General features: G+C 36.9%; 1 protein-coding gene across 10 annotated transcripts in view; it reads right to left on the bottom strand.

Annotated features, from left to right (window-relative positions):
* Positions 1-14,521, bottom strand: part of CASK (calcium/calmodulin dependent serine protein kinase) — a 188,427-nt gene that overhangs the window by 97,207 nt on the left and 76,699 nt on the right. For all 10 annotated transcript variants that reach the window (XM_039729341.1, XM_039729342.1, XM_039729344.1 and 7 more), the window contains exons 3-5: positions 10,877-10,982; positions 4,474-4,551; positions 3,350-3,422 (exon numbers count right to left, since the gene is read on the bottom strand). In XM_039729341.1, the coding sequence (XP_039585275.1) occupies positions 3,350-3,422; positions 4,474-4,551; positions 10,877-10,982 (257 nt within the window). The remainder of the gene's footprint in view (positions 1-3,349; positions 3,423-4,473; positions 4,552-10,876; positions 10,983-14,521) is intronic.

The raw sequence follows: 14,521 nt of genomic DNA, 5'->3' as shown, positions 1-14,521 counted from the left end.
GTTACATAAACACACACAAACACGTATCTACTACTTTTACTCATTTTTTAGATATGCCTAAAAGCAGAAGTGTAGGAGTGTTGAACTCTACCAGCCAAATCTGAAGTGATGAGCTAGAAGCAGTTCAGGCAATGAAAGACAGAAGTGGTAACTGAGTGTGCTCTCAGAATTCATACCATGGGTTAAGTTCTGTAGAGTGCCAAAATTACCATGCAAATCTATCCACAGATAAAGTCTCAGGTCACCTGGACCAACTCAGATGTGTATGTGATATGCAGTGCAGAACATAATGCTTGGTCTTATTCCCTGGAAAAACCCTGGTTTTTACTCCCAGTCACAGAAATGTTGAACTGAATCTAAATGACAGTGAAGGCAGAATATCTGTATTTTTGCTTTAGCAGGTTTATCTTTTCAGATGATCAAATATAGGAAACAAGCATTCATACCTATCAGGATAAAGCCATAATGAAAATTTTGGATGTCTGCATTTTGCTGACAGGCTCACCCTGACCCCAGTTGCACACTAATTTGCTAATCAGTACTCAGGTACTCAAACTACATGGAAATCATGGAACAAAGCTGGAGTACTTGGAATGAGTTAAGGACAAAACCCCAGCAACTAAAGCTCTTGATGTGATTAAATTACTCTTACACCTTATATACTCTCACTATATATTAAGAGATATTTTTATAAAAAGATTTTTGCAACTATGGAAAATTCTACATAATAATAAAGGCTCACAAAAGATTGCAAAACCTCTTGATGTTTTACTGATAAAAACCATTCTGTTAAAAGTTATTGCAAAACTAAGCCAGTGACAAAGGGTACTCAAATTGCAGCAGGAGTTTTACAGGAAAACAAAAGAATCTCATTTCAGAGCCACATCAACACCTCCCCCCTTTCCCTTTTGTTGTTCTCTTACATAAAGATTTCTCTGTACACAAGCTGCTCTGTAATAACATTTGGTAATAGAAAAGACTTCCTTTCAATGCTGCTATTTTCAATAGCCACCTTCTGGGTATTCCTGACACAGCAAGGTTATGACAGAAGAAAAGGAACTGCTGAGTCCTCTGTCAGTAGATTGAAAGAACAGGAACAAATGTTGTGGTAAGGGAAAAAGTTCTTGACATTCACATTTCTGATGCAGCTGCCTCTAGTTTTCTACCTTCCTGCATCTTCTGTTTTCCTTACCATATGATCCAGCTTCCAAGCACTGCAGGATCACGTTAACTGATGGTGAAGCAAATTTGTAATTGTCACTGACTATAAAGCCTTTAAGCAATGCTGAAGGGGGTGAAATGATGTACACAGGCTCAAGAAACCTCTGGTCTCACAGAGCAGTGAGAACAATTAGGACAACTGCAGGCCATCCTCTGAAAGCTTTCACATTTTGATTCTGACATCAGAGGTGAATGTGGGACACAGGGAGTTTGTCTCAGGATGGAGTCACTTGGAAAAGTCAGGTGAAGTTCCTGGCACCAGACAACAGTAATTTTGTCTACTCTAAACTGTCTAACTTCCTAATTAGACAGGAGCTAAGGGAGCACAAAAACAGCTGAAAGATACCTGAACCTTACATGGACTACAGGGTGCTGATTTTCCTGTGCAGCAAAAAACAACCAAGCATTTTACATTTCAAAATAACATTCACAGAAAGTCTAAAAGGGAGAAAAATGTAGCCTGACTATATTAACCTTACAGATTTTATTAAAGCACTTTCACTTTCACCCATTCAGGTAATTTCTAAAGTGGTCATTTATCCTATTTCCTTTCAAAACAACATCTACAGTGACATCTAGAGCCTGGATACTGCAGTAGTTTAACATGTTCAATTCCCAAACCCCACAGCTCTGCACTGCTTTTGCCAAAACAAAACACTGTTGGTTTACATTGCTTTAGACTGATACCTTAGACATTTTTTCCTAACCCATGTAATTTGAACAGGTTCATTTCTAAGGATGGTATTTAAAAAAAAAACCGAAAACCAAACCTGTGATTCTGAGGTTCTAAAGAGACAGGATAAGCATTAAAATAAATCCCCACTTTACCCTCAGCAAAATGGCTTCCCTCAGAGGCCCTTGAAGCTAAAACTTGGGGTTTTTTTTCAAGAATATGGTCCAACAAAAACAAGTGGAGCTTTCACAAAGACACAGCAACATAAAGATGACGTTAATTCTGAAATTCATGTGGTACCAAAACCAAACAATTAAAAGTACCTAGAACCCTCAACACGGAACAGGATGAAACATTCTACCAGCAATTAAGAGCTGGTATTCAAAAATTCTAATTTTCAGACTCTGTTTTAAGAAATGACTATTAAAACAACAAACTTAAAAAGAAAGCCTGTTACGTAATAATCTTCATGATTTCAAAAGGAAAGGAGTAAGAGGTTGTGAATGAATGTCTGGGTATAGAAGACCAAGTGACTCCTCATAAAAACCACCAGTTCAGTGTCTGTACTCTCTCCCCTCAGAGGTCACCTGCTGGGGTTTGAAGTGCAGTTTACCCTCCCTCCATCTTCCCTATTCACTAAAATCCAAGAGCCACTTCTCAAACTTCACCATCAGAGCTTGCTAGTATTTTCCTTAACTCCTACAATGTTTGACTCATTTTGGATGAAACTAGGAGAAGTGGGAATACCTACTTTAGGCAATGACATTAACAAAGAGTATGCATATTCAAACTGAAGCGAGTCAAGCCCACTTGGGTTAAAACTCCCAGCTACTAACATTACAGTACTTTAGGATAAACTACTTCCATAAATATTCATAGAAACAGTACAAAGTTTATCAGATTAAAACCAATATGTACATACACTGGTCTTAAACACTGCATTTATCCTCCCATATTAAAGAAGTTTTCATAATAATAAATATTTATTGGACTGTCTCCAAGAAGCAGATAATATTACTAATATTGTAGCATTTAAGCCTGTGCATCTCCATGAAAACTTAGTGTGAATGAGGGCTGTCATTATGCTGTCAAATTGATGCCAATAAACTGCCAATTCCAGTTTAATTTATGCAATTAATTTATATACACATTTTCCTAACAAGAAGAAAATGCAAGCAGATTCTGTATGAATATTCAAAAACTAGAAATGAAACTGACTTTCCAAGCATGTTGTAATCAAATGCATGTACAATTTGTGAATACAGACCTCCTAAATGTTCTATATTGATGGAATTAGGGTGGGCTTCAATCTTACATGAAACAATAAAAGTAAAGACACACTTAGCAAATAGAGATTCCTTTTCTACAGTTCCTCTCCTCTCTAAATTACAGAAATTGAAATTCAGTACTTTACATTATTGTGGTGAAGAAAAAAAGGTAATTAAGCCCCCTTACCTTCACATCTCTGTGAATTATATTATTATCATGACAGTAACGTAGAGCTTCTAGTATCTGTCTCATGTAATGACTGAAAAAACAAACACATTATGCATGAGAAACCTGCAGGAAAAATTACTGTACACATTTAACAACCTAAGTATCAAGAGTCTAGCTGTAAAAAACTAATCAACCAACTTAACCTCAAATATACAGAGTTCTGTAGAATGGAGTTTAGGTTTATAGTAGTGAATAACACAATCTGAAGTTTGAGAATTATTCAGATTGAAGATGAGGGAAATTAGAAAAGAAAAATCAGTAATTCCACACCCTGTGCTGCATCAGAGCATCACTGTGGCTCAGGGAGCCAATCCTTATCCTCTGGGGTCCCCAGCTGGATAAAGGCAATGATTTTTTCCACAGGAATATCACAATGCACTGGATCAAGCTGCTCAGGTGGCTGTGGAAACTCCCTCCTTGGAGGTATTCTACACCCAGTGGACAAAGCCTTGAGCAGCGTGATACAAACACTGTGCTGAGCCTGCCCTGAGCAGGGGGTTCAAACACTGACATTGATGGCTCCTCCAACCTGGTTCCTATCAGGCTAAAAAATCTACAGTGTTGAGAAAAGCAAACAAAGAATGCTGTGGGCTTTGAGCTCATCTATCAGGCCATTAGGAAAGTGGATTTCATTATCCTTTTGCAATTTTATAGACTCTTTCATCTTAGTTAATCTCACAAGTGAAAAGGTGAGGTGCTCATAAATACAGTGATACATTAGAAAGAAGAAACCAACCAACTCCATCTAGCAAGATCAGTAAAATTCAACTCTGGCAAAATTCAAGTCAGGCAAGTCACTTAATGCTATCATATGAGAGATCCATAAAGGCAAACACAGTCAATTAGGTATCAGATGTGAAATACAGTTTTATTCAGTAATCTCATCCAAATCTGTAACTAGTAAATGGCAAAATGCTCCAAAATTCTACCTTGATTATGCTAATTATTGCAATAAACATCTAGAGTGTAGGAACAAGATTATTTATAGTACAACTTTCAAGTTTTAGCTAACAGATTGTACAACACTATATTCAATTCTTTTCTATTTATCCTGAGGGATTAATTAAAATTATGACGAATACCTGGCTACAGCCTCACTGTAGACAAATCCAGCATCTGCTCTCTTCACGATTTCAAAACACAGGTCTGCTCCATCCATACTGCAGGTAAAAAGAGGCAAAATGCTTAAAACTGATAACTACAATCAACTACATAAAAATGCTTTAAAAATCTATTTATTTCCCTTACACAAATCTTACATAAAGTACTCTAGATACAAGTACAGTAGATTACTCATTAAAACAGCATTTAATGGGTAATGTAATAGAAAATGGCTTGCCAAAGGTTAACCATTTTATGTCCCTCAAGTCATGTAACAATTCTCCTAAAGCATTACCAATACCAAACGTTTACTTAATTGCTTGAACTGGTCATTGAACAAGGTGTGCACGAAAAGTCAATGCCCTGCAAAGAGGACACTGCAATTTAACAATTAGTTCCTGATATTAGGTTAAGTGTGTTCTTATAAGCATTGCAAGTGCCACTCTATACTAACCACTGCAGTAATAAAAAAATGTTACTCAATTTGAATTTTAAATGAAGACTTTGAAAAATACTCTAGAAATACAGTACAGTCTTGCCAGTTGGCATTCTCCTCTGGATAATTAAGCAGCCAAGAGGAGATTTTACAGCTCATAGATACCTGAGAACACTGACAGCTCACATACTGTATCACCAGCTCTGGAACTTGATACCTTTTTCCTCCTCTCCCTCATCTTTCTGATAACCAAATTTCCCACAATGAGCAGCATTATACTTTGGATGCAGATATATTCACAGACCTTAGTCTGAAATTAGGCTGCCATTTCTCTAAAATGAAAGCAGCCTGGTGCTGGCCTTTTTTTCCTCTCCTGAAAGGGACCTAAGATTGGTACCTAGAAATGTTCACAGCCTGACAGGGCAAGAAGAGTGTAACAAGAGTTAACGGGAACAATAAAAATCACATAACTCATGTTTAATAAGGCACTTGCAAAAATATTGAATGTAACATGACATCTTCAGCCTTCACACCTTTTCTTTTTACTCTCCACAGAGAATCAATGGAGGGAAAAACCCAGAAGGCAGAATTTCCAGGACATCTGGACAGCCAACATTCCCAGGGCTGTTTCAGTAAGCTATTCAGAATATCAGCATCACTTCTGCTCTGTTACATACCTGCAATGTCAAACTTCTGTCAGGGAGCCACAAGCCATGTGCAGAAGCTTTAATTCCCAAATAAATCCCCAAGGTCTCCCTCACGCAAAATCCACTATCATGTGGATAGAGCACTGACAACTGTAAGAGGGACTGGTGACCAAAAGAAAAGCACATTGAAGAGTGCAAAGAGCCCCATATTCCAAACCATGTCTGTTCTTCACTGCACTCTGTAGGTTTTTTCCCAGCAGTTTTTCTGTCTTGCACAACTCCTGACACCAGGTCTGCATACAGGGCTAAATATCACCCAGAGGATATCACAGAGTCCCTACAGCAGCCATGGGGCAGGGTCACTGAGAGCAGCACAAACCTGGAATTCACTGGCTCACTGGAAAAAATCCCTCATGGCAACCTCTCAACCCTCTCTCAAATGTGGAATATACAAAATGTAGGATCAGCTACCAAAAATAAGGAGATGTCATTCTCATGAAGCAGCAGAACCCTTCAGAAGACTAATTATCTGTACTTTATAACAAGTCAGGGAAATTAAAGATCCAGAGGCACTCAAGCTTTTTAGCAGCATCAATAGTTCTTCAGACATGGAGGGAGGAGTGTAATGTTTTTACATTAATTTTTCTATTACACAAGGTGTTTATAATCAGCATGGTCTTTAACATGTATTTCTACCTCCCACTTACAGATTGCAGCATTTTTAATTGAAATTTTGTACCAGTAAGTGCCAGTTTGAATTTCTTCTTGGCACATATGTTTGAAAGTTTTACTCCATTAAGACTAACTCTGTTGGCCTCCCAAGCACAAATATGAGTCAGGTGTAGTTTAATCTGTGACTTCAATTGACCATTTTTTAAAGACAAAAAAAATTCCTTTTTTTAAAGAGAAGACTTTGATTCATGTGTAAAGAGAACTTTTATCACTCCATGTGATACAATATATTCAATATTCAATATATTTCAATATATTGAAATATATTGAATATATATTGAAATATATTGAATATATATTGAAATATATTTCAATATATATTCAATTTTTACCTCAAAATCATGAGACTTTTGTCTGAGGCTGAAAAAAAAAGCCAGAGCCAACCTCAGTTATACAAAATCTCAGAAAATTCAGTTAACCAACAGACTAAAAACTCAGCAATAGCTCAAACACAAGATGACTTTGCAGAAACTGAAAGCCTTGTATGATAGGAGAGCAATTGCAAATACTAGCATAAGCACGTGAAAACCACAAAAAAAAAAAAGAAAAAAAGAGAAGTTACAATCCACTAAAGTAAACATACAAATATATTCATGCTGAAGACATTAGTGGATGATGCAAAAAAATTTGGGAAAAATCAGAACACAGTCATAACCTGAGAGAATTCCCTGACACCAGCAGAGGGAGCTCATGGAAGGGACATGAATTCACTGGGACCGATGTATTTTAAATAAATAAAAAAATATACACAATAAGTAAAAAAAAAATTAAAAAAAATTTAAAAATCTCCTCTGACACCAGCAGTGACTGAAGAACAGACAGCATATTGCATAACAAATCTGTGTTTTCATATTGGGGTATGATAGCTTTCAATTTGCAGACCTGATAGGATGTGGCTTAGAATTTAATTTATGAGAAAGCTTTACAACCACTGCTTCATTCAGGGAACTGAATTATCAGTTAATAAAAATAAGATAAAAAAATTCAGAGTTGACATACTGCTCATAACTGAGTTTATTGAGTTTTGTACCATGTATGGTCAAGGCTTGTGCACAATGGCATTTCCCCCTCACCTGAACAGTTTTCATGTACTTGCCATCTTCACTTACCTCATATAAGCCAACTGCAACCCTGTTAAGTATTGCTTTTATGAATTTGATATTTTAAACATGAAGCATTTTTACATGTCAGATACATTAAATGGCAAAGCTATAGGTATACAACTATATTTATATATACTTGCTAACTGCTAAATCTTAATGTATCAGTTCTTCTAATGTCCCCAGATATAAATCTCTCTTAGAACACACCACCTATGTATAGTGTTAAGACAATATTCTGCAAATTACCAAATACCAAGGTATTTTGGAATGCACTCACTGCTCTGTATCTGAGCTCTTCAGCACAGAAGTACTCTCAGTCCATATATACTGAGGATAAACTGCAAATAATATACTCATAAGTCTAAAATCTAGTTTTCAGACCCTTCAAAATGAGTATTTGCTTTCTTTTAGAAATATTGCAAGTAGCTGTGACCCTTCTCAAAGTATTCTCACTATAAAAATCAATGATCATTAGGAAAAAATATAATAAGCAACAGAACATTAAGTGACACTTGGTATACCACAGAGAAAACAGTATTCTAAATTAAACCAGGAGGCTTATGGGGGACCTCATCAGTCTCTACAAATGCCTGAAAGAGGTTGTAGCCAGGTCAGGGTCGGTTTGTTCTTTCAGGTAACAAAAGCAATCAGAAAAGGCAAAATAGCTTCAGTTTGTGCCAGGGGAGGTTTACATTAGATAGCAGTAAAAATTTCTTTACTGAGAGGGTTGTCAAGCATGAGAACAGGATGCTCAGGTTAATGGTGAAGTCACCATCCCCGGGGTTCTTTAAAAGATGTGTAGATGGGGAGTTTTGGGACGTGGCCCAGGGTTGGACTTGGCACTGCTGGGTTAATGGTTGGGCTTGATCATCTTATGAGGTCTTTTCCAACCTAAATGACCTCATGATTCCATACAGCTGCCAGCAAATAACACCAAAGATGGGAAAGAAAATAGCAACTCTATTACAGAGAGTAGAATTGGCCTTTCCCAGATGTAAGGTGTCTCCAGAGCCTCCAAGGGATCATTTCCTTCAGAGTAAAGAGCCCCTCTGGGGGGCAGCAGGGATGTGTGTGAGGGAAATCATTTTGCATAGGTGGATCCTCTCTTATTTGTAATGCAGTAACACCTAAATACTTCTAAAATAATGTTTTCAGCTTAGCAATAAGGCCTTCTGGGATAGGGTCTGCTTCTTACTCTACACATGCACTTCATCTATTATGGCCACCTGCTTCACTGCAATTTATTACAGCAGCACCATGCAGCCTGCTGGTAATGTGAGATATGGGCCATTCTAAAGAGTGCTTGAGCTTGTGTATGAATAAGGGGTTCAAAACAGAGCTCATTTTTTGGTGTCAAACCTCATTGCTACTGTGCATCTTCATCATTGCTTCTATGAATCACGATTTGATTTTTAAAATGTTTCTTTTCACAAGAGCTTTCAAAATCGGGCACAAATTGTATATTTTCCTGAGTGGTTCAATCAGTTGTTCCCCGGCACATGCTACATTAGCTTATTTGACCTGCACTTTTCCTGTATCAGTAGGCTTGGCAAGATATTCAGTGTTCCTCTAGCAGCTGTCCCATGCAGCTCACAGCCTATGGAACAGCAGTGAACCAATGTATCATTTGTGTGCAAGTGATGGAACCAAGTTTTAGGTTTGGTTATTCCACACATTTTATGTGCTGGGCCTGCCTTAGTTTTCATGTAAAGCACCTGCCAGCCCATAAATCACTCATCACAGCTGGGTTTATGTCTCCTCTGCAGATCTGTGTTGTCTTCCCCTTTTCAGTCCCTTCAGAGTAACTAGACCCTAATGAAATATATTTTATTACTGTAGACAGAAATTTGCTGCAAATCAGTTGAGCTGGTTACAGTAACAGCATAATGAACAGAAAGCAGTATGGAGGAAAATGAATTACCTACATGTACAGAGATGCTTTGCTGCTAACTCCAAGTTTGTTTTCCTGGTCACAGTCACAGTGTGTCCCCAATGCTCAGACTCAGACAATGCAGTCTCACCCCACACAAACACCAGCCTGCTGCTGAATCCCTTTACCAAAGCATCCCCTCCAGCACAACACCACATCCTGCCACAGCCCTTCCATTCCCTCCCACATCTCGAGCACAGGTGTTCCTGCAGCCCCATTTTCTATCACTGCTACAAAAGACTGATGATTTTTGTATACAAAGGAGACAAGGACATACATATGATAAACAATCATCATCCCTCAAATAATTTAGCTTTGTAATTCCTTCTTTCATGTGGCCTGAAGTCAGGTGCAGTATTTGTGTAGTAATTCTAATTGTTCAGACTTGCTTTTTATGTGTACAAACACAAATTATAATAGGGTTGTCATTAAAAAATAATTACTGCTTTTGTCTCATATTTCTGAGCTATCAGCATGTTAAAAATAGAAGCAACCCCTTTTTTTTTCCATTTCAAAATCTTGTTAATTATCTGAGTATGACTACCCAAGGTGTACATAATTATTTCATAATAGGGTAATTAAAGTCCCTCGGTCAATGCTTTGGGATTTTCAAAATAAAATGCAAAGTCAGTATTGACTCAAAATGTACAGAGAGGAAAGCACAAAACAATTATTTCACAAAACTGTAAGTTTATAAACTCATTTAAAAAACACAGAAGACTTGCAAACAACAATTTTCTGCTTTATCTAATATTTTTATTGTGGCTTTTCTACTACCTCAGTGGTAAAACATGAGAGAATTATTTTTTTTATGTGGACATCTCAAATCAAGTTCTTGGCTCTAGTGGGTAAGCCAGTTTCACCTAACAAACCTGTATGATGTGCTTACTCCAACATCAGCAGCTCAAATCCATCAGAAAACATACTGGAGGAAGATCAGAGAAATTTAGGAGGTAAAAATACATATGCCTAGACTGACTAAGAATGAATATATAGGGAGCATAAAAAGCAGAGTTGGTAGGCAGAGAGAAAGAAGATCAAATACAGAACATGCACAAAAGACCATTTCACATGTCTGGTTGTATCCTTCCCATTTAGACAAAACCTAACTCAGGAAGAACGAATAATTTTCTCTCAAAGAAAGAATGTGGTAATTTCAGGGCTGTCCCCCTTCTTTGTTTCTTAATGTTGAATAAAAATACCTGTCCATTGCTGAAAGTCATGTTTTGTTACTTCTTACAACTAAACTTCTACATTCAAGTTTTCAAAACAAATATTGTAGACAAAAGCATCTCTTACACTGCAGCCATCAAAAAGCATCATGCCTGTCTTTACAAAGCTCTGATGTTCACCACATAGACAGTGGGACACTTGTTTTTTTTTTATTTGGGACAACCTTGACTTGCCAGAAATAAGTATTTTCAAACTACTCAAGCCCTCTGAGCTACAAAACCTACAGGTATGAGCAGATATACTTTTAGGATTTTATTTAGAAAATATCAACACAGAAAGGTAGAATCAAGGAGATAAACTTACAACTCAAAGACCATATAAAGCATTCCATCTGAGCTGTATGTCTCCAACAGTTCAACAATGTGAGGATGCTTCAGCATGTGACAAATACTGGCTTCTCTCTTCAGATCTGTGGAAGATAAGAAGGTAGTTGCAGATTAGCTGTATATTCAAGCTGTTTAGAACACAATCTTTGGAAAGATGTACACATTTGAAATTTCTAATAAATTCATTAATCTTTATACAGAACTCTGACAAGATGATATGCAAGCTGTTTAGAACACAATCTTTGGAACATTTGAAATTTCTAATAAATTCATTAATCTTTATAAAGAACTCTGACAAGATGATATTTAATTATGCTTAATTCAAATACTCACATATCTCTCAAAATTTAACAGACTCTTGAATTCATACATTAATAGAACATCTCCTTGGTCATAGACTGAAGAGCTCTACAGAAGTTCTTTGAATGTACAGTTGCAGACTACACTGAGATTTTCATCCTAAATATTTAACAAGACTGCAGAATTATCTCCAAATGCAGAAAACAAATTCACCACACTACAGGAATTATTAATAAGTGGAGTCTCTAAACCCTCTGGTCAAAGCAAGGTGAACCAGAGCCGATTGTGCAGGGTCACACCCAGGTGTGGAAACTCCAAAACCTGCCCAGAAAATCTACACCAGAACCTGATCATCCTCAGAAGTAAAGAAGTGTTTTTCTTATGGTTACATTTCTTCCAGTTTACTTCTTCAACAGTATTTATTTTAAAATCACATTATATGAAATGACACTGAAAATTTTAATCAGCATGCGTTAGTTTGCATCTCTGCTGTAGAGAAAAGTGAATAAAGCAGGAAAAGTTGCAGCTAAAAGAAGAGTAGAAACCACTCTGAAATCTCTCAAAGCTTAAAAGATTTTGTTTTAAACAACACTCTGATTACAAATCAATCCTTCTGCAGATAAAGAAATGCAAAAAACCAAACCACACTGAATTAATTTTATTTCTTCTTTGTTGAAACAATTTGGTATTTTTGTTATTTACTCATCCTTAAACTTTTATCTACTTGTATTCTAGAAGGAATAGCAAAATCTTGAATAAATAGTTTTGATGATAATTTGATAAATGAGGAAAATATCTGAAGCAGACATTTTACTTTTCTATTATCTTTCTGTACAATTCGTCATTGTTCAAGAATGACCTACACATACATTTATGGAGAAATAAAAATATGATTTCTTGGTTTGAGAATATTCATCATATAACTGGGCTACACTAGAAAGAAATTTACAATGCACTATTTCACAATGCCCTCCTACATTCTTAACATGAATCAATTATATCGAAAAATGCAAGCAGCAAGATGAAGATTGCTTTATGTGAAGCATCTAACAGGTAACTCAGATTTATGCTAGACCCTGGATCTTTCAGCCATCTATAAATTCAAATGAAAAGGTGAGAGTTTGGAAATTACTGAATTTCAATCCAAGAAAAATGTTCAGATCCACAAAGTGAAAATTTGTTATCAGAACTTTCATATGACACCTGCATTATGTGTCCCCTCCCTCACAACCTTGCAAATACAATCTAAAAGCAAAATGACAGAGCAATCCTTTAGAAACCATCATGTATTGGCACCTTAGGAGGTGCAAGCAGAACAGCAAACAGAAGTATCATTCAGTGATACAGAAGAAATTTTGATAAAGAAATTAATGTAAAATTTCACCTTTATTTGTCCATCTATTTATTTAGATGAAATTCTGCAGCCTAAAGAAACAGCAGTGTGTCTTTCACTACGGAAAATACTCATATTATCAGTTCTTACACCACCTTAACGCAGAACAACTACCAAAGCCACGCTTCCCTTCCATCACGACAGGCAATGATTTGACACTAAAGGTTCCCACCCCTTTCCTAGGTGGAAAATACTCACATTATCAGTTCTTACACCACCATAACGCAGAACAACTACCAAAGCCACACTGTAACCTTCCCTCCCATCACGACAGGCAATGATTTGACACTAAATGGTTCCCACCCCTTTCCTAGGCAGAGAGGTTCACTCAAGTACACATCCAGCCCATTCTAAACAGGATCAGAGATGAGCACACTGAGGAGCAGTGTAAGAGAATGAAAAACTGTGATTCTGTAAATGACTATGATCTTCAGAAAAGAGGCAGCTTGTATTTTGTCTCTCACTCTGTAACAACTTTAATGCCACCACTTTTTGCCGTGGATCAGATACCTATTTCAGATGGAAAGCCAAGTGAAAATATCCAACATGAAATTGCAGGAAAGTTCTGCTTTATTTACAGGCAAAAATTGTGCTCAAAATAGTTTATTTTGGCTGCTCCCTTTATTAATATTTTGTGGGCTTTATTTGAAAAGAATTAGAACTGAAAGGACGAAAGTATATGCTGCCATTTCCCTCATTCCTCTGTGTAATATTGGATGAGTGCAGCAATTGCTCAGACTGAGCACCAGCACATGAGGAAGGAGAAACAAAGTGGAAAATAAAATCTCCAAACAGGAAAACAAATGAATAGAAGTTACAGAACAAGGCTTTTTATGACTAAGGGGTCTTGGGGCTAAGAGCAGAACAAAGTCCTATTTTAAACACAGCAGGGACTTGTTCAACAGTAGGCCTATCAAGAAAAAGAAAATGAGGTATAAAGAGACAGACAAGCACATACCACACTGATTCAACAAAGCCACAGGGCAGGAAAGAGCTGATGGATTCTGAAGCACATTTGGACCATGACCCAAAGGTCAAAATAAGTAATGTTTAAGATCCAGTAAAAGGGAAAGAGGAGGAGAAGAAAAAGCAGAGATGACACATGTTTCATTGTTTTCACTTAAAAAATGACATCAGCATCTACTCAATCCTTTAGCAAATGCTGTTTCTAGACTGAATTAAATTTTACCTCCCACAGGTCAAAGAGGTAAATAAATTCCCAAGCACCCACAGACACATTCTCAATCCAACACAAACCCAAGCAGATGTTCACTTGCACCAGGTGATGGAGGATATCCCAAGAAAAATCCCATTATTATCTTGTGAGCCACAACATTATCTGTGGCATCACTGTGAATACCACATTATATAAACTATTTGCTACCTCCTGTTAAGTTTTCTAAACCTCTGCTGAGTATTTGAGCCATGTTGTGTAGTAATAAAGGTCCCAGACACACTTCCCATATTCAAATTGCCTTTCATATTCCAGACACCTATAAAAGATTCAAGACAGCTCTAGAATCTGCCAAGATGGCAGCAAGTTGACTTTAACCAGCAAAAGGTGATGTGTCATTTAGTAGTGGTCATGTGTCCCATATTTACAGCAGTTTCCTCCACTAGTAAACAAAATTTAGCTCAAAAGAACATACCCTGCATGTCTTGGGATCTAAACCAAACTGTCATCTTTTACTGGCTGGACTATTTAACTTCATTTGAATCCTTTCTGAATCCTTCATCTATTTATTTTTCTTTTGTTCTTGATATGGTTGAAGAAATTACTTTCTGGTTCATTCTTTAAGCCTCCCCTGTCAGCACTTTTTTCAGAATTAAACATAATTGACAACAGTGATAATAAATAGAAATGCAAGTTTTAAAAGCACAAGTTTTAGAAGTTTCTCTGCCAGATGCATGAAAGTTATTGTCACACAA

The sequence above is a fragment of the Passer montanus genome, unplaced genomic scaffold, assembly GCF_014805655.1.
Source record: "Passer montanus isolate IOZ18808 unplaced genomic scaffold, ASM1480565v1 scaffold69, whole genome shotgun sequence".
NCBI lineage: Eukaryota > Metazoa > Chordata > Aves > Passeriformes > Passeridae > Passer > Passer montanus.
Note: the sequence above shows the minus strand (reverse complement) of the source record. Positions and strands in the feature narration are given on the sequence as shown.